Source organism: Bactrocera latifrons, unplaced genomic scaffold, assembly GCF_001853355.1.
Source record: "Bactrocera latifrons isolate USDA-ARS-PBARC rearing strain unplaced genomic scaffold, ASM185335v1 scaffold_20, whole genome shotgun sequence".
Taxonomy (NCBI): Eukaryota; Metazoa; Arthropoda; class Insecta; order Diptera; family Tephritidae; genus Bactrocera; species Bactrocera latifrons.
In genome coordinates this window covers 2,255,003-2,282,206 of record NW_017535519.1, presented here as the reverse complement: position 1 = coordinate 2,282,206, position 27,204 = coordinate 2,255,003, and the positions used below count along the sequence as shown (strand labels likewise).

Below are 27,204 nucleotides of genomic sequence, written 5' to 3'. Positions count from 1 at the left end.
TGAACAAACTGAGGAGTTTGAAAGAAAGAAAGAAAATATACAAAACTAGAAAACCTTACGGAATAGGAAGCGCTATGTACATACATTTGAAGAAGAAGAAACAAAAGCGGATTTTTGATGAGGGGCGAAGCGGATAAGCACTGTCATCTCGTACTACCAAGCAATGTGTGGGCGGCGGAACACAGTGACATCCACAAAACACATAATGACAGTAGCGGAGCAAGTGCGAAAGATTTGCGAAATCGCGCAAATGGAGCCCACACAAAAGAAATATAAAAGGAAATTGCAAAGAAAGCGATTGAAAATAATTTATTTATGATGCTACGCTAAAGCATGCTGAGCTGACTTACAACAAGTGAAATACGCATACACATATGTATGCATGTATGTATGTAAATAAACAATACATATAAAAGTACATGTGTGTAAAGAATTGGATGAGCGGATTTGAGTTTTGGCCGAGTCAAGTGGTGTGTTTGTGAATACACACCACGAAATGGTGCACAGTGAGAGTCCACGGTAAATGCGACTAATACGAAATAAAAACTAACGGTATATTGCTAAGCCGACCGCACAAAGGCGAATATGAAGTTGAAGATAGGTAATAAAAAATAATAAAATTATAACATGTGTATTAATAAAAAAAACTGAGCAAGGAAATAAAAACCATTTTAAATCCTCATACATATATACATAGTATGTATATATATATTTTTTTTTTCGTAGGGGGAATCTTCAAAGATATCGTCATTTTTTCCGGATGATATGCACGATTCGTATTGGCCGTACGCCCAAGCAGAACTTGCGACGCAATATGTATATGTATGTAAGTGTACATATGTGTTTTTATGTGTGCAGGTATGCAACAAATGCTGAGCGTTTTGAGGAAGCATAATTTAATATGTCCGACGAATGGTCCTGTTATCAGGTATTGGCAAAAGTGCAAAACTTTGGACAAATCCCAACACACGTTGCATGCAGCGACAGACTCACGTTTGCAACAAGCAGTGGGGCGACGAGCAAAACGCAGCCGCACCTCGGCATAGCTAAAGTTAAAACGGCACGCGAGCACTTGGAAAGTACTTTAAAGCATATGAGCGCACACGCGCTTGTGTGAAGTGCAAGTGACGCATACATGCACATGTTGTATGTACCATATGTGACTTACGCGCTAATGTGTGATGTGTGGAGCTACGAACGACTGTTATTGAGCGCCGCTTGCTTACCCACAAACGGCCAACATCCACACAAGCGCACAAACCGAAAGACAGCAACAAATGTCTATATGTATAATATATGTACATATGATATATGTAGATGTGTGTACTTAGACTACAGTTCAACTTAGTTCAGTTTGGTTGTTAAGCCCAAGCAGCGTTTCACAAATCTAGAATGACTTCGAGCGCGGCAGCAGGTTTCTTTGACGCCACAAAGGGCACTACAACGTACCGCCGCCGCGCCACGCCGCGCACTCATTTGCTACGCCCTACGCTTGGACCGAGTACAAAAGCAACAAATACTGTCAGTGCACAGTTATTGGGGCGCACAGATTTTAGTGTTGCTTGTGTGGCGACCAAGTCGGCAGTTGCGCAATTCTGTTAATATGTACAAGCATGCATATACATACATACATAAGTATGTACAATAAATGTGTAAGGTATAAAAAGGTATTTACAGACAGTTGTGCGAGCAACTCGCTGCCTAAGCGTAGTGGAATGATGAATGGTTGCTTGTCTGGCTGCTTGGTCGCACTCGCTGTGGCTGCCTTATTGCTTAGTTGAGCGCTTGACTAGAGGTTGACTGTGTGTGTGTGTGTGGCTTTGCACTACATCATCAACGTGAAGAACAGTAATAACAGCAGCAGAAACTTTGTTAAAAGCAATTTATCGTTTTATTTTTGTGTGTGTCTACATATGTATGTATGTACATACATATATGTATTATTTGGAGATGTATTTATGTTTTGCTGTGTGTCACTACATTTGTTGTTGTTTTCGCCAAGTGGAACGTGATCATTTTGGCGTTTCTCTTATAAGCTATTGTTATTGTTGGCTTATCGCATAATATCTGTTGTGTGCCACTCTGCCACTCTGCCAGTTTTATGTATTTTGTTTTGTTTTTGTTATTTCACTGCTCTTTTATAAGCATTGCAACACGCACACTCGCTACTGAGGGTCAAGCCTGTTATTTATTGTTTGACTTATTTACGCAAAATTTATGTAGTATATATGTATAGTACGTACATACATATATTCATAGACGTACAAAAACACATTTGTTGCACCCACATTTGATTGGTTGTATTATTTACTATATGAATTGTATGTTGTAATCACTTAAACCTGCAATTTTAATCAGTTGCTTGGAAAATACTTGATTAAATAAATTTATAATAATTATACCTAATTACAAGTGACTAGTTTGAAACTAGTAAGATAACGTTGCTGAGAATACTCGCATTCGGCTGCCTTCGCTCTTATTTCAGTAACCACACAATAATTTTAATGCTTTTACACGCTTTTGTCGCTATGATTCCCATTTTGCCTTCATACATACACAACTGTTCATCTCTATTTTACATTCATTCACACACACTTATGTACAATGAGCATGTATGTAGTTATACAAATGCTTATGAAATTGACTGTTTTCGTTTTGCTTATTTTTACCACGCTTTGCCGGTGCACTACCGCTTTTCAATGCTTGCAGCTTAGCGTTTGTTGTAATGTTTGTGGTTGCTTTTATTGCTTTGACTTGTGCTTAAATGAAATCCCGCTGTTCTGTGCACTAACATACAAATGTTTGTATATATTTATGTAAATATGCGCATGTGTATATACACTAGTAATTTTGCATGAACGACTTTGCCGACACGTCAAGCCCCATCTATGTATGTATGTATATACATATGCATTTTTAGACTTACTCCCAAGTTTATATGTTTGTGTGTAAAGTTGTGTCGCTAAAGGCAGTTTAAAAAAACGCATATGTCTATTTGCATATATGTTTTGCAGTTGGCATGAGCTTGGCCTGAATTTATGCTCTCTTAAATATATCGACGATGTTGACGGCTACGAAGATGCTTGAATAACTCAAGCCATAAGCTGAATTAAAAGCGCAAAAATTTTGATACATTTCTGCACAGTATTTATATACATACATATGTAACATGTAAGCACATGTATTGTTGTATATTTAAGGCAAATTTTATTTTGTGTTTCATATCCGTATGTGTTTTCACAGATCACCAATCAATGAAAATATCGCTCAATATTTAATACAAGGTTGCAATTTTTTACTTAAGCACCGCGTGAAGCTCTACAAAAATAAGCTTCTGTAAGATTTCGAACTGTTCCATTTTTTATAAAGGAATGTGAATATGTGTGAACTTAACAACTGTTTTCGTGGTTTTTATGTTTTTGCTTGAGCGCAAGTTGAGATACATGACTACGTGAAACTAGAAATCCAAGAGGAATACTTAAAATGCCATTAAGCGAAAACAAATAAATGGCAATATACATATGTATGTAAAATATTCGGTTATAGCCGAAGTGAGCGCTTCCTTATTTATGTTTTTGATCAGTTCCTACTTTTTAAGCTTTTCTGCACTTTTTGCTTTCTTTTTTCTCCAGTTGCGAGACAGTTTCTTTGTTTTTACAAAAAACAAAGAACAAGTGCGCTCAGTTTTTTATTTACAGATACATATTATATTATATTTTTAATATATATAATTACATATTATATTATATTTTTAATATATATGTATATGTACAAATGTAAGTTGCTGCATTTTTATTTGTATATGTTTGCGTGCGTGTGTGTACTGGTGCAATTACTAAATATGTTGACCACTTTTTTGGCTGTGGCAAGCGCATGTACTATGCAGCCCTACTGTTGTTGATGTTTTTGCTTTTTCATACTTAGGCATGTATGCATGCATGTATGTATGTATGTTTTTATTTTTGTGTTTGTTGGTCGCACTTTTTGAACTGCGCTTTGTTAATACGTTGATGTATTGCATACAGTTAGGTTGTTGTTGTTTGATATGGATTTTCCGTTTTCTCTGCTTATGCACTTTACACTTTTTACATTACAAGTAATTGTTGTAGTTTATGCAGTGTGGCTTTTCTGTTATAATAGAAAGCTTTCAATTTTTATTTTCTCGACATTTTGCTGTTTGCGCTTTGCTTTTTTTACAGTCAAACATATGCACATTAATATTTTAAAGCACGGATTTATCTTTATTAACGTATTTTTCGTTTGCTTTGTGCTTCTGAATTTGATTTATTGTTACTGGCGTACCTTGTTTCACTGTTTGGATGCCAAATTGTATTAATTGACTTCTGTGTACATATGTATTTGAAAGTCGAGCCCCTACAAGAAGCTGCTGCTGGGTTCACAAATGCACTTACACTTGTTAAGTCAGTCGTGACGTTCAATTTAGTTGTCAGTTGACTGTCTCTGTTAAGAAGATACATCTACTACTTATAACGCTTACAATTCCCATAACAGTTCTACGTTACCGGAATTGACCCGAATTTTATGCGCCCAAGTGCTGCTATTTCCAGGATCTCACCCAGAACGGTAAGTAAAAATTAATAATAAAAAAAAAATTAACAATGCTTACTACAGCCTTACATACATATGTAAGTAAGTGTGAAATAACTGAATTATTTTGTCACGGTCACCACTGAAAAATTATTTTACAGTTCATTATTTCATTCTTTTTTTTTATACTCTCGCAACAAAGTTGCTAAAGAGAGTATTATAGTTTGGTTCACATAACGGTTGTTTGTAAGTCCTAAAACTAAAAGGGTCAGATATATGGTTATATATAAAAAAGTGATCAGGGTGACGAGTAGAGTTGAAATCCGAATGTCTGTCTGTCCGTCCGTCCGTCTGTCCGTCTGTCCGTCCGCCCGCGCAAGCTGTGACATGAGTAAAAATTGAGATATCATGATGAAACTTGGTACATTATTTCTTGGCTCCATAAGAAGGTTAAGTTCGAAGATGGGCAAAATCGGCCCACGCCCACAAAATGGCGGAAACCGAAAACCTATAAAGTGTCATAACTAAGCCATAAATAAAGATATTAAAATGAAATTTGGCACAGAGGATCGCACTAGGGAGGGGCATATCTGGACGTAATTTTTTTGGAAACCTACTAACTTTTTTGTACATATCTCGAAAACTACTATAGCTATGTCAACCAAGTTGTATAAAGTCGTTTTTTTTAAGGCATTTCCATATACAGTTCAAAAATGGAAGAAATCGGATAATAACCATGCCCACCTCCCATACAAAGGTTATGTTGAAAATCACTAAAAGTGCGTTAACCGACTAACAAAGAACGTCAGAAACACTAGATTTCACGGAAGAAATGACAGAAGGAAGCTGCATCGAGGCTTTTTTAAAAATTGAAAATGGGCGTAGCGTCGCCCACTTATGGACCAAAAACCATATCTCAGGAAGTACTCAACCGATTTCAATGAAATTCGGTACATAATATTTTCTTAACACCCTGATGACATGTACCAAATATGGGTGAAATCGGTTCACAACCACGCCTGAAATCTCGATTATCACTTTATCATGCGAGAGTATAAAATGTTCGGTGACACCCGAACTTAGCCCTTCCTTACTTGTTTTAAATTAAATGTTGTAAATTATTAACGTATCTGATTTTAACATATTTTTGGGTTAAATAAAATTTTGTAATCGTATATACTATTTCGATTTTCTTATTATATTTTTGTAAATATTTGCACAGTATCACTAGTTGAAACTAGTTGAAAATCTTAGAAAATATAGTTTTGAGTTGGAATTGCGGAATGCGAAAATTATTTTAATAAATATTATTTTTTAAATATTATTTTTTAATAGTTGAGTTGCACACTTTTTTGATAAACATTGATTTTAGAGTTTTCATTAAAATTCTCTTTGGTGTTTACATTTGTCTACATTTACATAGTTCGTAAAGAAATTCCTTATCAATTTGCATTACTATTAAGCGTTAGGTCACATTACACATGTACATAGTATGTATGTATGTACATATATAAAAATAGCTAATTTTCGTATGTAGAAAACCAGTCGCACATTTATGTGAATGCATATACCTGTCTCTTATACACATCTAGATGTGTATAAGAGACAGCATTACACATGTACATAGTATGTATGTATGTACATATATAAAAATAGCTAATTTTCGTATGTAGAAAACCAGTCGCACATTTATGTGAATGCATATACAATGTACTACATATGTATGTATGTAACCATAAATATCTGCACCAGTTCAGTTCAATTAAATAGTGTTTGTATGTATGTACATATAAATAAATTAAACCGCAAGAATTCATCAAACTAGCTTGTACATATGTAGTGTGTGATTTTCCGTGTAGCGAAATGAGGAATTCCCACTAAAATTACGAATTGTGCTAAAAATAAATGTGTATAAATGTATAACAAAGCCAAAGTCACATGCCGGGTGCACGTATGTATGCTTGTGTAGGTCGTTTTAAAAGTTTTCAAATATTTCTGAGAAAGTGTTGCTTAGGATTATTATAACAAAATGTAATATAAATTAATTCAAGTTAACGGGAGCGTTTTTTTAAATTTGATAGTAGTAAAATTGTTACGGTAATTCCAAATGTACAAAGAAAATAAACATTAAATACTTATTTAAAAGATATTTTTAATTTACTATTGATCATGTTTTCGTCTTATAAAACTATATCTTGTATACAAATCAGAAAGTTTTCAATCACACGCTTCTATCCACACACATGCATACATACATATGTACGTCTGTAGTATATGTACATAATTATCGCAATTAAGTATGTGAACGACCAAGCCATAGAGAGTGAGCGGAGCAACAGCAACCGCAGCGTTCCGCACAGGAAGCCAAACTTTCATGCGCATTAGTAGTAGGACATTAAATCAATGTCCGCATAATCGACGAAACAACGGAATAAAAATGGTAATAACAGCAAAATGGCATAAAAAAGCAAACAAGAAAAAGAAAAAATCGCTCAGAATAGCAAATAATCGGAGAAGACACACAAAATCTTAAACAAATCAACGAAATGAGAACTTGAAAAAAGAGGAAAAAACGGTTTTACGCTTCGGCAATTCAATTAATTTTCGCAGAATCAAATGAATCGTACGCTCCGAGCTGCTGGCTGGGTACTTTTTTATATTACTATATTATTGCTCCGTGGACTTGTGTCCGCGAGTTGTTAATTGTCGCACGGCGTAAACGACAGCAACAAAAATAATATCAACAACAACAACAGTACGCCATATGGGCATTGCAGGCGCAGTGACACGTGGCTCGGTCAAACAGGCCAGCCAGGCAGTAAACGGCAGGCCGCTGCGTGAGCGCGGCGCAGTATCTGCTCAAGTCAATTCAGTCAGTGCGGCGAATATCCGCGTTTTATATCTAGTTCGCAGCAGATACATAGATGTTGGGCCTCTCGTGGTAGTTGTTTGTGTGGTTATTTGTGTGCACACGTTGCTGATAAAACTGAATAAGTCATCAGCACTTGTAGTGCTGGCGCTATTATACATATAGCGATGAGCTAGCTTATTCGAAAATGCGTATTCACGTTGGTCCAACGTTGAGCGTCTCGTCGCATATGCAAAGGTACATCAATTTGTAGTAATGTAGTTCATACATACACACATACATATGTATGTATGTATTTATGCACGACCGCACAATTTTCCACAATAAAATATGCCAAGCTTCTACATTGGAGGGGGTGTGGAGCTAAAGCTTTATGATAAGCTACTTATGCGCAGCTAGGAGGGTTCATAAAACGCTATTTTTGCTTGCAGTTTTAATGAACTAAAGATATGATGACGTCATCTGATTGATATTTTTATATTTATTTTCAATTCTTAATTAATTTAATTAGTCTTTGATTTTTTTAAATTTAATTAAGTTTTTACTTATACATATGTTCTTTATATTTATGTGCAGACATATATAAATACATACAACATATGTATAAACACAGATACATACTACTTAATTAATCACTTGCCTTTATAAGGCTATTTACTGCAATTTCGCATCTTAACCATTCTTCTCACAAACATACAGTATACAATCGTACACACATTCATACAGGCATACGTAAGTACGTAGCGTAAGTATCGGTAACTCCACTTCACTCGTACTCACCTCGGCAAATTCGCCAGGTAGCGTGACTGCTTCTCCCGCCGCAGCTCGTCGGTTAGACGACAATACGTATTATTGATGCACACGCTACGGCGGAGATTCGTCTCCGAATCCTTGATGCGCTCCAACTTGTGCGCACACAATTGCAATATGCGTTTGCGTTCCTCGCGTTGACGCAGCTTTGGCGATATCATGGGCACACGCGAGCGATGATGATGATAGCCGATGGGCGAGGAACGTGGCGGACCGAACATATCGGAATCGTCGTCACAACCGTTCACTGTTGTTGTTGTCGGCAAGGTCATTTTACTTTTACTTGTTGCTGTTACTTTTGTTGCGCGAGTTTCCTTTAATTCCGTGTAGATTAATATACAATAACAACCACAAGTGTTGTTGCTTCACCTTCGTAAGAGTTTCTCGCTCGCTTGATGTTTGTTTATAGCTTTGTTGTTGTGTCCACTTCTTACTCGCTTTGGGTTTTAATTGAATTTCTCGCACAAAATTTCTGCTCTACCGCTGTGCTACGCTTGTGCGCTGTGTGGTGACTGGCGTCGCGTTAAGTGTGGTGAAACTGGAGTTGAGTAACGTAGCGTGTGGTAATTTGCCACCAAGTCACAGACTTCACCCTTTTGAGTGGACTTGTTGTAAGTTTTGAGAAAATTTTCGCCACTGCTATTGTTTATACGTGTGAATGTGTTTGCTAAGGGCAACTTAAGTGTCTTTCAAAAACGATATGCCAGTTTTTTCTAGACTCACTGTTTAGTTTTTTTCTTGCAAATTACTTATCATTTCTTATACTTCGAGATTTCTATTTTTTATTGTTTTGTTGTTGTTATTTTTGGCTTTGTATTGTGCACCTTTTACGTGTACATTTAACTCAAGAGTGTTACACATCTATTTAAGAGCGCAGAAAAACTTGTTCAACCACTTGGCTGCCGCGTGTGTGTTCTTGCCTGCGTGTTTGTTGTAACGTTTGGCTTTTTATGTGTTTGTTGTTTTGATAGATCACTGCAATTGCAATTTGTTGTTAGTTTTCTGCCGTCACCGTCGCCGTCGCCGCTGGTGCTTCTGCTTCTCTTGTCTGTTGCAAGGCAAACCACAATTTATTTCCACTTAATTATTTTTTTGTTTTGCTGTTGCTGCAACTGTGGCAGATTGCTGATTTGTCTTGCTTTTAGCTTTGGCCTTTTTGTGTATATGTGTCTGTAATGTTTTGTCACAGACAATTTTATTTATTCAATTTTAATTTAAATTACATAAATACTCATATATTTGCACATGTTCTTTTGCAGGAAAATCTCTTCTGGATTTGCAAAATGTTAGTTTAATTTTTTTCCTAATTTTTTTATAATACAGTATTAATGAGATATAAATGTTTAGCTCCTTGATGACTTTTAATTTTTTAATGGTGTGTTCTATTCAATTAACACGCTTGTGGTTCATTGCACTTTTCAGTTTCACAAAAATTTGCTGCCAAATTTCCACAGAATTGTTGTTGTATTTATAATTTAATGCTATGCAAATAAAACACAAGCCCACTATTTTATCTGCAAATAAGTATGGTTGTGGTTCTGCTCTGCGTGGCTTCAATGTATGTAATGCACGTTTAGTCACTTCATTAGCAGTCAATAATTGAATCACCAAAATAAGTACATACAGTATATTGTATATATTTCAGTTTTTAAAATGCATTTGAATTTTTCACAATTACTTAAATTTTTTATATTGTAAAATTATTATGATTTTTTATTTACTAACATGCATTTATTAAAAACGTTGAAAATTCAAAATAATCCACGGCCTTTTGAATTTTCACGCCTTGGCTTTTTAATGTTTTGCAAATGTTTGATTTATGTTAATTAGTTTATTTCTTAATGTAATTTCTTTAATTGCTGTTAATACGTTTTAAGCAATTGCACAAACGCTCTGAATATAGTATATACAAAATATTATTAACACAAATTTTTAATTTTTGCTTTCTTTTAGTTTTTTGTTACTGTGTTTTTATTGGAAATCCTTGCGTATAATATTTGTCAATAATTTTAAACATTATGCACTTAACTAATTTAAAAAAAATTTTTTTATGAAATTTACACAACTTTAATGTATACTATTTAACATATTTTGTTGTTGTAGCTTTTGTTATCAACACACAATTAATTAATTATGAGTATGTTGATCAGTTACAGTTCAGCTATTGCCATCACTACTACAGTTCATTCGCTAGTAATGCATTTGTTTGTCGTTGTTGTTTTTCTCCTTCTTATACCGTGAGTCTGTGTGTGGCTTTGGGTTTTCATGTAAGCGAGAGTCTCTTTGCGTTTGTTGTAGACAGATAGAGCTCTAGCTAGCTGGTTAGTTGGCGTTTGGTGTTTGTGGTGAAAACAAATGTTCCGCGTATATTTTCAAGCACGTCCACACGGTTCTCACGTTCACAGTGAACTGAACTGTAGTATACCCGTCAATTGGCTGTTTGGTTCGGCTGATTGTGGCAAACCGACTGATTTCAACTGACAGACGGCAAGCAGGCGGAAGGCTGAACAATGTACAGCGCCATAACAGAGCGCTAACAGAATCAACAGCCTGACGACTGCCAACAACAGCAGAGGACCGTTTACCTATGTGACGTTATAGACACTTTGGGGTAAGGCCAATAGTTCATACATATGTATGTATCTCAATATAAGTATATGTGTAGCTCTATGGCTGCAAATGCGAGGCAATAAAGTCGCACCAGCCAAGGCAGATAAACAGTCGACCGCAAAGAGCACGAGAGAGTGCTCATGTTGCATTTCTTGTATGTAGGTAGCAGGAATGTATGTATGTATAATCATTGTACGGTTCGTTTTCTGTTTGATCGGAGTGTACTCGTATAATAACAGCCCCAATAATGCAGACGCCAAAGGGAGTCTACTGGTCGTTACATTAGTGTTGTAGCTTCGCATAAAACGCCCCGCACTTTTCCTCACTTTCCATATTGCTGTCATTGAGTACTGGGTAACCACTGTAACGTTGAGACAATGCGACGGTTATACTTGAATTCGTAACAAAAGCGCGTTGATGGGCGATTAGAACATTGAGTAGCGCAATGTCAAATGAACTGGGCAGCTATAATAATCATAACAACAAAATACAATAACAAAACCATCAAGCAATCAAGTGATGTATAATTAAAAAATGCTTGTTTTACTGCGTTAAGCGGCGAGCGAGGAACAACGGCGTTTGCCATTGCCAAAGAGCAATCGATTTGAGTGAGTGCAAAGAGAGCACGGCAAAATGCACACTCAAACGCACTTACGGTTTAGTAGAATACAAAATTAATTTTCAGGCATACTGAAATTACCAAATAACATAAATTAATAAACATACTTGGCAAATACACACGTGGGCACACATGCAATGGAATATGCATCTGTGTTTATATGTAGGTAATAAGTATGTATGTATGTAAATAAGTTTCAGTTACATACAAACATACACAACAAATAGTTTCTTGTTTTCTTGTGAATTTACCCACTGCTGGCTATACAAATTTTTTTATTTGTTTGGTAATTGGGGTAGGAAGAAACGCTTGCAAAAGTGTAAGTAAATATACATACATATATACATGCAAACCTACATTTATGCATAAATATATGTATATGTATGTATGTATATATTTTCAGTGTACAAATATGTAGTAATATTTTGCTTTTAATAAGCTTTTATATCTTAACATTGACTTGCTTTAATTCGCTGTCCAGCTACGGCTTTAGGCTCATATAGTATACAGCCATACACACCTGCAATCATGTATTCAAACATCTGCCTGTGCATACGAATATTAACATTGCATATTTATCAACGTTTTAGCTACTTTTTTTGTTACCTTTCTTTCGTCACTAAAAATTTATGCGCGACTAACCTTCCACGTCACACCTTCGCCTCCCCTTGCTGAATTATCTTTGTAGTCTTTTGGCTTTGGTAGGCATTAATAAGAAGAGAGTAAGCAACAACGTCAGGCTTGAGTTTACTAGCTTGAATGTGTGTGTGTGTGTCGTCAATGCTGTGGCGCTCTCTTTGGCCATAGCAAAGGCAATGAAACAGTTCATTAATTTTTGCAAATAACATTTAGACATTCTGTTACTCGCTCAAGTGCAAGCATATACAAACATAAATATCTATGTTTATATGTTGTCCATGCGCAGGTTTGCTTAAGCGTTCACTTAGGTTATTGCTTTATTGATAAATAAATATGTTCGAAAGCGTCATATATTTAACGTTTTTTAGTTTTATTTTAATGTATTCACAGGTTTAGCGCACATATCGTCTAATGGCACAAGCACAGGCGTACATGCATGTCTACGAGTTTAGTAGAGCTACGCTAGTACCTGTCTTCCGCTACTGACCGATATCAATTTCATGCGACCGAGTTTGGCGCATGAGGGTCAGATGTCTCAATCAAACGAGTGCTTTATGTAGATACATAATGCATCGATAGGATCGTTTGCTAAAATATTCTGTTGAGTGCATTATAAAGGACGATGGAACATAAAAATGGACTCAAGAATATTATCAGATGCCCAATTGTATACGAAACCAAAAGATGGTACTGTGGACCAGTCAGTGTTAACAATTGAAATAGAAAAATTTGCCGAGGAAATACTCATCTAGCAGGCTATTTGCCTTTGCGGCCTTAAGATCACTCCATTTTCCTCAAAGGCTACTATATCGGCTGACAATTATGAAAAGGAGTGTCTAAACCGTCGCCTTATACCATTTTATAAGAAACACATGAGGTCAACATTATTTTGGCCCGATTTAACCACAGTATACAAGGTCCTTTGGCTTTATTGAAGGACAACAATGCCAATTTTGTTAAAAAAAAAGAGGAGACCCTCCAAACGCTCCAGAATTTCGTTCAATAGAGAAGTACTGGGCAACTGTCAAACGGAACTTGAAAAAGGATCATCGAGTTGCCGAAAACGTCGACGAATTAAAAATTTACTGCCTTAACAAAAAAATATGTGCTGAATTTAATGAGGGGAATTAAACGAAACTTTTCACATAAAAGTGGATAAAAACTGGTTCATAAATTATTAAAAAAGTTACAAGGAAAAATTAATAAAATCCGTTACGATACAAATAAAACAATGTGTGCAGTACAGTACTTAGTACCATTATTTGTAAAGTAATCACAAGGTCAAAGCCTACCTTCATACAACGGCACTTATTTAACTTCACAATATACTACACTGAGATATTGATTATCTGAATGAAACTAAGTTGGAAAGCTTAATAAAGCCAAAAATATAAAATCATATACTATACAACACAAAAAAATCCATTTTTTTCAATAAATATATATATGTATCTTTTTTAATTTCTGTCCGTTAATCATCAAAAAAAAATTCGGTCACATTTCAGAATATTTTCTGCAATTTTGTTTTGCTAATCTGTACCATATCCATTCACCTTCTTCGTCTCAACGCACGTTCCCTCCCAGTTTTCAATGCACGCATCTGGCGGAGGTGTTAAATCAGGATCCCTTTCGATGCTCAGTTTAAGTGCTAACAGACCTTGATCTAACATGCGTTCCCATTTGTCAACTTTCCGTGGAGATGGTGTAATGTCAGCATTTTTGTCAGCGGCCTTAACCTGGTATAGCTCGAGTTTTCTTGTATCCAAAATGGGTGGAGAAGTAAGTTCGATGTTGGAGTCGGATGTTCTATCCTCATCTGAGCTATTTTCAGCTGAGCAATTTTCCACAGAGGGCGGCGACTGTGGTGTTGGGCTGCCCTCATTTTGATTTGCGTTATCGTCACGGTGAATATTAGCAGTACGTTTTGAAATATTATCCCCTATAACGCCGGCACAGCATTCTTTTGTCACCGATCCTCGATATATGTTATACTTAAATAGTGGCATATCGATGACGATTGGTTTGAAATTGAAGTTAAGCCAAGAGCCCATTTTAACAAATCTTTGTAACTGATAATACTTTAATTGCAGTAGTTCGGTTCCTTTCCGTATGACAGTTTCCACAGGAATGTATAATTTTTTCGGCTCTGGTACTATTTATAAATATAAATGAAGACATGGTCACAGAAGAAAAGCAAGATGATCTAAAAGATAACAGGTAGGCCAGTATAGCAATTTTAGAGAAAGCTTTACTTATTTCTGCGTATTATGAAAGGAAATAGTGGGGGCGTTGATTTTTTGTCGGCAGCCGAGAACTGGTACATAACTCTTTTGTATTATTTGTGATGTATTGTTTCTTTTAATGACCTTCATGAATTGAAATTACGGTAGTTTCCTTGGTATGTATTATATTTTATGACAAAAATTGTTTGTGGTTTAAGGACGTCTTTGTCAATAATGCAGAGATCTTATGACCAAATCCCAAAATTGCTCAAAAAAAAAAAAAAAAATTTAAACAGAGGAAATCTGAAAATGTTGATAATTTTCTGTAAAAGTTACATACAAAAGTATTAACACGGTTGATAATCGGCAAATGTCACATCAAAATACAAGTTTTTAGTTTTTGTTCTTCTTGTAATTATTATTTTTTATGTGAAGAGATATATTTAATTTGTAATCGTAAATTACTTTAGACTTCAGCTTATTTGGAAATTTATCTGCTTATGTTATTGTAAAGTGCTTATGTAGACACGCGCGTAATGATGTATGAATGCATGTTTCTGCCGACGTAAGCTGTTATCTGAAATGAAAACGACTGATAACATGTTAATTGAATATCTTGCTGGTTGTGAGATTCTTTTGACCGATAAGTAAGCGCTATGTTCAAATAAAGCAGTTTTAGCGAATCTATTTTAGCGCAAGAATTATGACAACAATTACACAATATTTGGGAGAGCGTCTATTAAAATGTGCTGTTAGTACTACTTATTGTACATTTAACTAAGATTTAAAACTATTAGTACGAAAAAGTAAAATTTTCATATAAAACACTTATATTATATATTTACAATTTTAAAGTAAAGTTAAAATGAAATATATGTTCTCTTAAAAGTATGATCTCTTTCTACTCTATATATTTAATACAATTAGTCGAATTATCTGCTCGCAATGTGTTGAGATAAGCTCGGTAACAAAAAGCAAAACAGTTCTGCAAGTGAATTCATTGAAATAGAGTATGTCGATTACTATTATTGAGGTATAACTGCTTCATATCTCTATTTGATTATGATTTGATGATTTAAAAATAATAAAAAATTAAACATAAAATAAAGTTCTGAATATAACTTCGTTCAACTTCTTCTTCCTTACCAGGAACGAATTCGATGAACCCTATTTTCGAGCACTTTTCCCCCTAAATCAAGTCGTATGCCATGAATATCACGTACAGCATTGACTTCTAAAGTCTGGTTTAATGCGAAAATGACTGCAAATAACTACAAAAGAAATAGTATAATGGTTACAAATTCTTGAAATAATTGAATCTCCACACATTTCTTCATAAAAATGTATATCATTGTTCTATAAAGTTTTAAATTGACAAAAGAGGTGTTGTCACCAGCTTTATTTCGAAAGAAGTACGAATCGATGATTAGATCAACAACCACACCAAACTGTCAATTTAGGTGTATGTAATGATTGTTTATGAACTATTTGTAGATTTTCGTCGCGCCAGAATTGAAAGTTTTGTTCATTTACTGCACCACTCAGCTTGTTTTCTGTCGTTTACGGTATTCCAATGGCTGCGGTTCTTGAGTGAGAACAATTTTTTATGGATGCCCTAATCTTTTCTTAAAATACGCCAGGTTGTGGCTTGAGACAGTCCCAATTCTTGAACAGCAGCAATATTTTCATTACTTCGAGCGGTCAATTTGGCACTTGAACATTATGTAAAGAAAATGTACGCTAGACATTTTCAACAATTCGACGAATAGCCAGCACAGGTGAGTGATTATTACGAACATAAAATGGCAAAAACGCACGGAAAGTTGCAATTGGAGAATGATTGTTTTGATAATATAATTGAATAATTCATAAACGCTGTATGTGTCTACATGATAAAATTGTAAACATTGCTGAATGCATTGAAAAAAAAAAAAATAGATATCATGACATTTTAAAAATCGCCGAAACTCTTGCAACTTGTAAGAATCAAAGTCACCTTACGGTGCAAAACGTCAAACAGAGATCAGATCGGAACTCATATATCTTCGACATAAGGTTTGTTAGATAAACGAAAATCATTATACCATACATACATACGTACATATGCAGTATAAAGGAGTTGGAATTAGAATCGTTTTTATTTATTTTTGCCAATACTACATACTATCAACATGCCACATATTAATAAAATGTTCCCTGAGATCCATTAAGGTACCTTTCATATCATCATCAATCACATGTTATAAAGCCACCCGGATGTTATACTATGTTGGTTATATGTGCGCCAGGTCAAGTTTTCGCTCAATTTTATCCATTTTAGGCGCAAAATTATACACTTATCAGTAAAACACGCTCTCTCATTAAATAAAAATGTGCACAAAATGAAAAATTGCAAAAAAATTTACAAAAGAACTTTGATAATCTGAGATATACCCGCCAATTTAAGTATCTTATGTTATTAAGATTAAAATAAATCTTTACTGAAGAATTTTTCATTTTATGAGAAATATTTGGGCGTACATGCTTTGTAAAATGTAATTGGATAAACTATTTCTCAACAACCTGATTGTAATCCTCAATTTCTGTAGAAGCGAGCTTCTCGGTTACTTGTTATATATATACATACTTCGTTTTACCACAAACTCAAACGATATATTTTGCATATTGAACTTTTTTAAACTCATTTGGAATAATACATCACGGTATATAATATTGATCACCTTCTTTATAGGCTTATATAATATAAAACTATTGATACTGTTCTTTAATATGCAATAATAAATATTTCTGGAATCGTTCTTTTAAGTCAGACATTGAGGAAAAGTGAGAGAAAGATATGCCACATTTTAGTTTATGGAGTTAGAGGTAGTCAGAATATATCCAACAAATACTTTTCGATTTATTGGATAATTAATAAGGGGATCTCTGGTACTGTATTTCTTAAAACTATGTATTTTGAATCAGTGGCTCAAAAGACGCTCGGGAGAAATTTATACGAGTTTTTCTTTTTTTCGAAAACATGACAAACTACTTCCTGATTTTTAATTTCGGTTTTTTCCGCCGCTATTAATAATGATTTTAGATGAATTTTCAAGTACATATTAGTAATGTTCAGAGCAAGGAGCACGAGAACTGGACCCACACAAGTGGCTATTATCTTTGAGATTAGTAACTTTTTTTTTTTTTTTCAAATTTCTGCCACGTCAGGTCAAAACCTTATTTAATGATATTATATTTTTACTTTTTTAAAATACAATGATTTAATAGTAAACAAAAAGTACGCTAAACTTAAATTTTTTATGTCTCTGGAATAAGATGCCCTTATACTGGGTATCAATACTTCTGTAGAACTACGTTTTATTTTCTTTGTATAATTCATTAACATGTACACGAACTTATTTATGCATGTATGTATGTACATATGTATACTAAATGCAAGTAAATATGTTTCCATCGAATTTATTTATCAAATTATTCTCTCATATATTTAATATAAAATAGATTAGATATGCAAATATTTGCTTATGCGTAGATTATTATTTGAAATTACTGTTTCATTAACAAATACGCCCTGCTTTATTACTTGCAATTCTCATTTATTTCCATTTCTTCGCTCCCATCTATTAAATTAGGAAGAAAGTGGAAAGCAAATATTGAAGAAATGCAAGTAGATTTGAATTTCGCATTGATTCTTTTTTAAAAGTGCATTGGCCATGACTTTAAAAATCCCCGCTACTTGTTGTAGATAAGTACTGCCTTGTGAATGTGTGTGTGTGTCAGCGTACTCATATGTGTCCTCTTGTGATTTTCCTGCTCGCTCTTTTCATTAAGAGTGCAACTGCAAACAAATACACTAACATACATCCATATGTATGTATGCAATGTATGTATAGATGCGTGTTCACATATTCATACTTTAATCGCAGATGGCTTGTGCGGCAAAAGAATGCAGTAAACAGATTGCTCACTGTTCACAGCTGTTTACGATCTCTAATCGAATATAATCAAAGATTCCTACTAATTACATATTCAAATTTGCAAGCAATTTACAGCGCTTTAATTGAAATCAAAACGCGAATAAAGTGCCGCATTTGAAGCGTTAAATAAGACACACCGTTTACGAGTTGAGAAAGCCGTGAAAATAGTAAAAAGTTGTTATTTTTCTTATTAACAAATTTCGCTTGGATAAACATACGTACATACATATGTGTTTGTACATTTGTTTATATGTACATAAATACATATGTATGTATGTATCTATGTACATATGTTCATATCTGCCTATAAAATATATTTTACATCAACTAATTTTCAGTTTATGTGTGTGTGTACGAGTGACGGCGATACGAGCAATACGAGCTTACTTCAGCGCGTTGCATTCTGCTTGCCCTAAACTTAATTACACGTCAACAATGCACTACTAAAATAAACATTTTATGATACATGTTAATGGAACATGCATAAAAAAATGGAAAAAATTTAAATTTGAAAGAAACAAGTAAAACAAAAGCAATTAAGCAGTAAGCGTACATTATTAGTTAAACAGTCGCTCATCCGCCAGTTCTGTATACATATTTAATAAATATTTAACATAAAATTATCTCTTTAGCATAATCGGCAGAGCAGTAGAGAATATGTTTGCGAGCGCGTGCGCTCTTCGCAAACCTGTTCTCACACACACGTTCCAGAACTGCTTCACTTTGTTGTATTTATTCTCTCATGCTGTTAAGACGTTTGGCTGTTATGTCGGCATTTACAATACCCAAAATGGTCATTCTCTCTTTAAATTATTTAATTTTTTTTTTAAGTTTTGTTTTTGGTGTTGCTTCTTTGTAATATTAAGCGAAACGCATAATAAATTGAAAGTCGTTGAAATTTATGTCACTTTTATAATATTTTTTGTTGAGTTGTACATTGTACAATGGGGTCTTTGGCTTAGCTTATGCTTACTTCTGAAGTTAGGCTCGTCAAATTTCTACATGTTCACATACATATGTATAATTGCATGAGGTTATATCTACTGTTGTTCTGTTATTCGGTTTTCACTTTGTACTTTTTTGAACAACTTCAGTTTAAAGAGTACAGCCGTTGATCCATATATTTGTGCTCATTACTTGTACTTCTGATTTTCTCGCTTCCTGTTCCTTGCATATTTGTCTAATTTTCTGGCTTCACCGTTCCTTGTTTTCTATGCATTTTTTCTCTTTTTCCGGTTCTTTGCGTTGTTACAGAAAAAATTCAGCAAAATATCCTGCAATTTTAATTGATAGTTCTGTTCAAATACTCGTATTTACAGTCGTTTTAAGGGTGGGATATATACATATATACATACATACATACGTGCCTGCGTGTTTGTTTGTAGTTAGGTATAACTTAGTGCACAATCATATTAATCGCTTATTGCTCTTAATGACAGGCTGTAGCGAGTATAACATTTCTGTATTTACATGCTTATGTACATGGGTGCCATAACTTAATTATAAAAGTTTGTGTCGATCGTCGAAAAACCACAATAGTAAATATTTTTTAATTGATATTGTCAAAATCAGCTGTTTTTGTAATTTTAGCATTTATTTTTGAAACATTCTAGCTAATGGAAATGTAATGGGATGATAATGAGGATTATGAATTGATTGCAAACTACTTAAATTGTGAGGAGTAAAATTTTTTTTAAAGTTACTTTGCCGAGAGCAAAAAATTTACTTTTTCGCAATTTATCAAATGACGCCTAGTAAGGAAAAACCTAACTTTTCTCTATGGAGTCTTTATGTGACCACACTTGCAAAGAAACTTGAGAGCTTTCAACGCACTCCAACTAGCGCACTTAACGCCAGTTTGAATATAATGGCCGTGAACACTCGGATTTCCTCACGCACTTTGACAGCATATCGGATCATCTGGATCATGGAGTCGCCAAGCCGGACTCTGGCGGCTTCTTCTCTACCGGTGAGGGAATCTTTGGAGGAGAAGGGCAGTGACTTTTTTTTAAGGATGGATCAAAGCTGGGGGGGAAGATAGGTGGAGGAATTTACTGTCGGGAGCTTTCTATCAACTCCATCATTAACTCCAGTTTCAGAATTTCTGACTATTGTAGTGTCTTTCAGGCTGAAGCTGTAGCCATCAAAGTAGCAATAGATTTGCTGCTCTAGTGTGCGGCCTCCTTTAGAGAAGTGACAATTCACTCAGATAGCAGAGCGGCGGGCCATGGCGGAATCACATGTTATTATAAAACTGATGAGCTAGCAAGGAAAGGCATTCTAGAACTATTGTCGGTAGAATGGGAGCGTGTCGGTGCTCCCGCAACCTCTTTTGTTCTAATACTGGATATCTGGGCTATGCGGAAGCTTGGCCAACAATGGGCCACCATCGGTACTTGCGCAGTCGCAAAAGTCTTTTTTCTCAAGATTGTTCGCAGGAAATCCAACGATCTCTTTGCCCTTAGTAAGGCTACCCTCTTCCTAGTTGTGGCAATTGCCCTATTGTAAGAGTTGCTGTAAGGTTGGGAAACTTACCAGATGCTGCAGAAGCTGTTTGGAAGAAGATGAAGAAGTCAACACTTCCTTCTTGACTGTCCCGCGTTAGACTTAAACATAGCATACCTTCAGACATCCCATCAAACTGCTGGGTGTTGAAATTAATCACCTTTGTCAAGAACTACATGCGTATGTATAACGCTTAACGAATTAACAAAATTTCTCAAACTTCCGATACATGGTAAAATGTCTTCAAGGTCAGAGGTCAAAATATATTTTTTTTATTCATAAAATTATCAATTTGGGTGACATAAAAGACAAAATGTTTGTTAAATTATGCTCACTTTTCCACACTATCTATGTATGAGGTAGTGTACTTAGCGGCTTATTTAGAACTTTTATAAATCGTTTTATAAATTTCATTTCAAAATTCATTTTAATGAAACAATTTGTGTAAAAAGTGTAATTAATATAAACGTTCGTAAGTATAATACTTTTTATAATTTACTGCCATACATACATATGTATGTACATATTTGAATTAGGTGTTCTCTGGATGTTTATACTAGCTTCGTCTACATCTCTTCGCTTCGTTCTGACTTTTAAAGTTATGTTTAAGTTTGCAAATTTAAATTTCTTTGATTTCCTAAGTACATTGCAAATGCGTACATATGTATGTACATACGTAAGTATTGCACCTAACCGTAAACAAAAATAGCGCTGACTTGGGTTTCTCCGCTTTTGCTTCCACAAGCGAAAAAAATCATCATCATTGTCGAGGCCTATGATTTCGGCTTATTTCTTATATATTTGTATGTATGTACATTAGTATCCTATGTATATATGTCTGTATTTTATTTAATAATTTTATTCCAGCTTTTGCGCCAACTGATACGAAGCTACATGAGCGTTGTTGTTATCTCTAACGCTTCGCTGTTTCGTATGCGATACATATGATAGAGATTCACACACACAAACATGTATAAGTACATATCTAAATATACATACATACATATACATCTACATTAATATACATATGCACTAATATTATTGTGTGTGTGTTGGTACGCATATACATACATACATATTGTCTAACCAGTTTTTCGCTAAAAATTATATACTATACATACATTGTTCTGCTACTTGTTGGTTGTTGTTCCCTTACACTATTTTCGCTCGCTAAATTGTAATTTTTATATTTTTGTTGTCGGGTTTCTTTCTAACACGTCCAACTTTTTATCAAATTCCCGTGCATACATATCGATAGGTATTTAGCATTAACTTCGAATTTAGTATAGTTTATTCGGTTTTTAGCGACAATTTGTGTTTATGAAATCAAATTATTATTCTACTTTTTTCTCGTTTTGTTATCAGCAATTTGCTCGTTTATTCAATTGTTTGTTTGCAAGCATTGGCTTACTTTGTTTTTGTTATTATAGTGCGCATATATTCGTATAATAGCGAGCTCGGCTAACTGGTGGAAGACAATAAACTTGTTTACATTTTTCGAAAACATCGATGACGTCGCATTCGCTCTGTTTTTTCTCTTGTCAATGTGTTTGCTGTTGTTGGTGGGCAACACAAACAAGCATGCAGCCTATATACATATTATGCATATGTACATACATATTTATATGCTCACGTCTATTCTCGTTTTGTTCCGCTTCTATCCGATTTGTTGATAAATGTCAGTTGCTGGGGGTTTTCCTCGTTTTGCGTTAAGGAATTGCATACCTACTTATGTACATACATACATGCATATGTATGTATTTAAGAACATGATATGTGAAGAAATGTAGAATTTCTATGTGTGATATTAAATTGAAAATTCGTTATTACAACTAATTTCAACAACTTAACAGAAAGGATAAAACAGACGTCGATTTACATTTGGTAGTGTATTCAAAATAGTTTTTTTGCAAAGTTAGCCAATGTGCTGTTCAAATATCAAAATATATAGTGGATACATCGGGTAAACCCATAAGTGCCAGTACAATGAGGAGAACATTGCACAGAATCAACATTAGCGCTTGGAATTTGCAAATTTATGTACGTGTGTATGTACATGAGATTGCAAACTTCAACTATATTGTAATGCGAACAGCAAAAACTATGAATCACCACTCGTTGTCCCCAGATCTTATCTTATCGAGCATCTTGACCAAAAAATTAGAGAGAGAAGCATTGCAAGCAGTGATGACCTTAAAAAAATCTTGCAGATTCCATGCAACGAAGTTTAAGTGACGTTCAAAGGAAGATAAAATAATACTACATTTAATATTAATCTCTTTTACTTAATAGAACGTTGGTAGAATCGTTGATTACAAATTTATATGCGCCATTGTACTCGTGAAACTCTTCATAACCGAACACCCACCGTCGTAATGTTTTTCGATATGTGGGAGCATGGTAAAAACGAATGTTTAATACTCGTTCTCAGAGTCAGAAGTTGCAACACAAAACTAAATTAATATGGAACTATTTAATGCGAGCCAATGTCTGCCAAGAATGAATGAGTGACAATTATCCCATGAGTTTCCGTTGAGCCAACGCGAACCAGACGGCACCAGCGTAAGACAATGTTTTTGAATTTAATAAAGCGGGAACTATAAATTCTACACAATTTCCTTGACAAACTTTATAAAATTTGGTCCGTTTATTAGATATAATTTTAGCGAAATATTAGCAAAAAACTATCCGTGTCCGCTTATTGGAACGTATTCCTGTCCGTTTATAAGAATTAGTTTTGTGTGCAAATAATAATGAAAATTTTCATAAAATGTTAGAGATGTCCGACTATGAGAACTGTCCGTAATGGGAAATTTCACTGTATACATACATATGTACATACATGTATATGTAAATCGAAAAATCAGTATGTCTGTGTATACAATATGTACATATGTACGTTTAGATTGCTTGAGTACAATTAAATAGTAAAAATAATCATTAAGCATTAGTCAAAGTTTAATTTTTCCAGTTTCGTAGGCACACTTATTGCGAGCCTAAAACTTGTTGAAGAAACTTCTTTCACCGACTTCAAAAACGATCAGTACTGTCTATTATTTAGCGAAGGATTCCGACTTCGATTAATTTCAAATTTAAATAAATTAAATTATGTACCTAAAGACCCTCAAGAATTGCAAATATCTGCAAGATTTCATTTTAAATTCTCAACTAAAGAAAACTTACATACCAGGTTGTCCAATAAGTTTTGTCGTTCGATAAGTGAGGGCGTTGCTACTAGCTCAAAATTTTTTGTGTGCACAATGGGTGACTCACTCGCTAACAATCGAACAAAAACACATTTGAATGAGTCTTTTTCAGCAACATTTGGAGTGTTTTAAAAATTATAATGTGGATTCTGTGCTTCGATTCATCATTATGGATGAGACTTGAGTCTATCACCATGATCATGACCATGATGAGTCAAAACAAAAGGATAAAGAGTAGTGTGAACCTGATTGTTCTGCTTCGAAACGAGTTTTCATCCAATGCAGAGGTCATAACGGCTGTTGAAACATATTTTGCAGACCTTCCGGATTCTTAATTCAGGCATGAGAGCCACAGTTTGGAGATCGTTGAGGCAAGTGTATTAATGTTCAGGGAGATTATACTCAATAATAAAGCGTATTTTGAATCATAAAATTTTGTTTTTCTTATCAAACGACAAAACTTATAGAACAACCTGGTATATAATGATCTTCGTTTTTCTAAACAACCTTATGCCGAATATATACATATGTCGCTCAGTGTATGAGTTATACGTACATCAGTATTATATATGCATATATATGCATATAAATAAATATAGTGTATACATACATATCTATGTACATATGTGTATATAAAACTGCTTTTATTTCCCTGGCTTTGATTCCTTCATGTTGGAGGAGTATAAAAAGTTCGGTTGCACCCGAACTTAACACTTCATTTACTTGTTTTATTTAATTTATCCCTTTATTTTCTCAGGTAAAAAAAGGAGACAGAATCGGTCACACATTGGTATCATCAACCACCATTATTTTTCGTTTATTCAGAATAATTTCGGAGTGTAATTTCGCGGAAGACTTCTAGCACCCTAAGATGCTATTAATTTTCTACATCTAACGCTGAGATAAAAACTAATCTACGAAATTTCATCGCGATTGTTCGAGTGCCACAAACATTTCGTATCTAAAAACTCATATACTTGTAAATATCAGCACAAAAGCTAGAATATGTAATCCACATGTGTGTATACACAATGAGTGCAGCTGTATGCAACAACAAATAATTCATAACAACTAAAACACACGAGTACCATACATATAAGGTTCAAATAGGAGAAAGAAAGCAAAATAATTAGCCACCAACACCGTCAGCAGCCTCACCACCACTAACGCAGCTAAGCAAGCAAATCTTGACAATGCGACATGATTATTATGAGATAAGAGTTGGACCGTCGGTGGAAGCAGCAACAGCCGTTCGCCAGTACGTTTATGATGAGCGCATATAAGTATAATAATTTCTACATACAAATATGAGCACAACGAGAGATAACTACAAACACGTAAACATATACAACTGAAATAAATAAATATGCTTGTAGATATGTTTGCAACTGAAATACATATATTGCTACGAGCGCGGCAAGTGTACGTGCACTCTGCTCCTGTCTCTTATACACATCTAGATGTGTATAAGAGACAGAACATATACAACTGAAATAAATAAATATGCTTGTAGATATGTTTGCAACTGAAATACATATATTGCTACGAGCGCGGCAAGTGTACGTGCACTCTGCTCCCAGCACAGGCTCTGCGAGCGCATTGACTGACTGGCTACCTGGTTGAGTTGCCGTCTGATGACTGTCGGTTCACACATGAAGACTTTTGTCGTTTAAACCGGTTTTTTGTTGGCGAGGAAACGACGGGGCTCGGGCGGCACGGTTTGTGGTACGGCGGAAATTTGAATTTTATAGTATTATCTTTTTTTTTTTTTTGTATACACTATATAAATATGTACACAAATATAATATCACACAATAAAGGAAAAGGATGAAGAATAGATATTGAAAAATATTTTTAAATAGAATTTGAGAATTGAATAAGTATCGGAATGCAGACTTCAACTCGTGTCATTCGTACAAACGATTCCAAAATGTACTGAGCGAGGAGTCCTCGTGTGAACGCAGTCTGAGTAACCCAGTTATCGTGCTGAGTAGCTGAGTGAGTGATGGCGCTGTCAATGGTTCGCCGTACATACACACAAATTTCGCTTGACTGATGCCTTGTGTAATTGAGTAGCGAGCGCGCTTGAAGTATTGCTTTTACGGTTTCGTTTGCTTTTCTCCGCTCACCGATTTACTATACGCGCTACCAGTAATCAGCGCTGTTTGTATGAAAACAATGTTCCTGCTGATTTGTGACGCTTGCTAGCAGTATTGTCGCTCGCTGCCTTCTTATATATGTATGTAGATATGCATATGCTTGACAAGTGTTGACACCAGACGCTAAATATTTTGCGCCCGGCAACGCTAGTGTTTTGGTGATATACCAAAAACAGAAAGCAAATGCGATACATATACGAATCGAGTGTTCAAAAACTAAGTGATCAATTTCAGGTCGCTCCACCGCTATTCTTTACTACTCTTCGCTGATACTTCAAATCGCTTTGAGCAACTCATTTCATGTGCGCTCTCAGTCTCAGTGTATGGCTTTGTCAATTGACTGTTTAAAATGTTTTGAAGAAACCTAAGCGGTTGCTTAATACCGCGCGGTGACGCTAATCGCCCAGCTGTGCGGCTCACTTAACATCACTAAACACCACACGTCACCGACGCACCACGTAAAACACATTTCTGCTCACTGCGTCTTCCGTTGCTGCCTCTGGCCAACAACGGTGTTGCTGTAGCTTCACATTCGGCGTCGTTGTGATTTCCTTTTCTGTTCGCTTTATTTTTACTTGCGGTGGCGTGGCTCTCCACTCGGCGGCGCGATGAACTCTTCCAAGCGTACGCCGCACAATAGAGTTCACCTTCATTTTCATTATTGCTGGCGAGCAAACAAACATATGTACATGTGTGTATTGTATGCATGAGTCTGATAAAATATACATAATTAAGTAATTATTTATTGTTCCGCTTATGAGTCGCTACGAGTATGAAAGTCGCTTATTAAGTTTTAAATGTTTTTGTTGTTGAAATTTGTGTAAACAACTTTAATATAAATAAAGTAAAAAAATAGTAATATAAGCATACTCAGCTATCTAGAAGAGTTAGGTTTTTAAGCAAGGCGATACTTGTATTATCAACACCTAGAAGGAAATGAAATTTTTAACATTATTTCTACACATCATTTACAAGGTTTTATTTATTTTTGTTTAAATATTTTAATTTTACAACAACAAATTTAAAATATTTTCGATTTC

At 34.9% G+C, this 27,204-nt stretch overlaps 1 protein-coding gene across 2 annotated transcripts in view; it reads right to left on the bottom strand.

Annotated features, from left to right (window-relative positions):
• LOC108968038 (uncharacterized protein DDB_G0288805) overlaps positions 1 to 10,671 on the bottom strand; it is a 47,820-nt gene extending 37,149 nt beyond the window's left edge. The window contains exons 1-2 of one of the 2 annotated variants that reach the window (XM_018931788.1): positions 10,464 to 10,671; positions 8,198 to 9,530 (exon numbers count right to left, since the gene is read on the bottom strand). In XM_018931788.1, the coding sequence (XP_018787333.1) occupies positions 8,198 to 8,499 (302 nt within the window). In that variant the 5' untranslated portion in view covers positions 8,500 to 9,530; positions 10,464 to 10,671. Of the gene's footprint in view, positions 1 to 8,197; positions 9,905 to 10,463 lie in introns of those variants that run through there. The other variant, XM_018931787.1, reaches the window with a different exon arrangement.
• Positions 10,672 to 27,204: the final 16,533 nt, after the last annotated feature.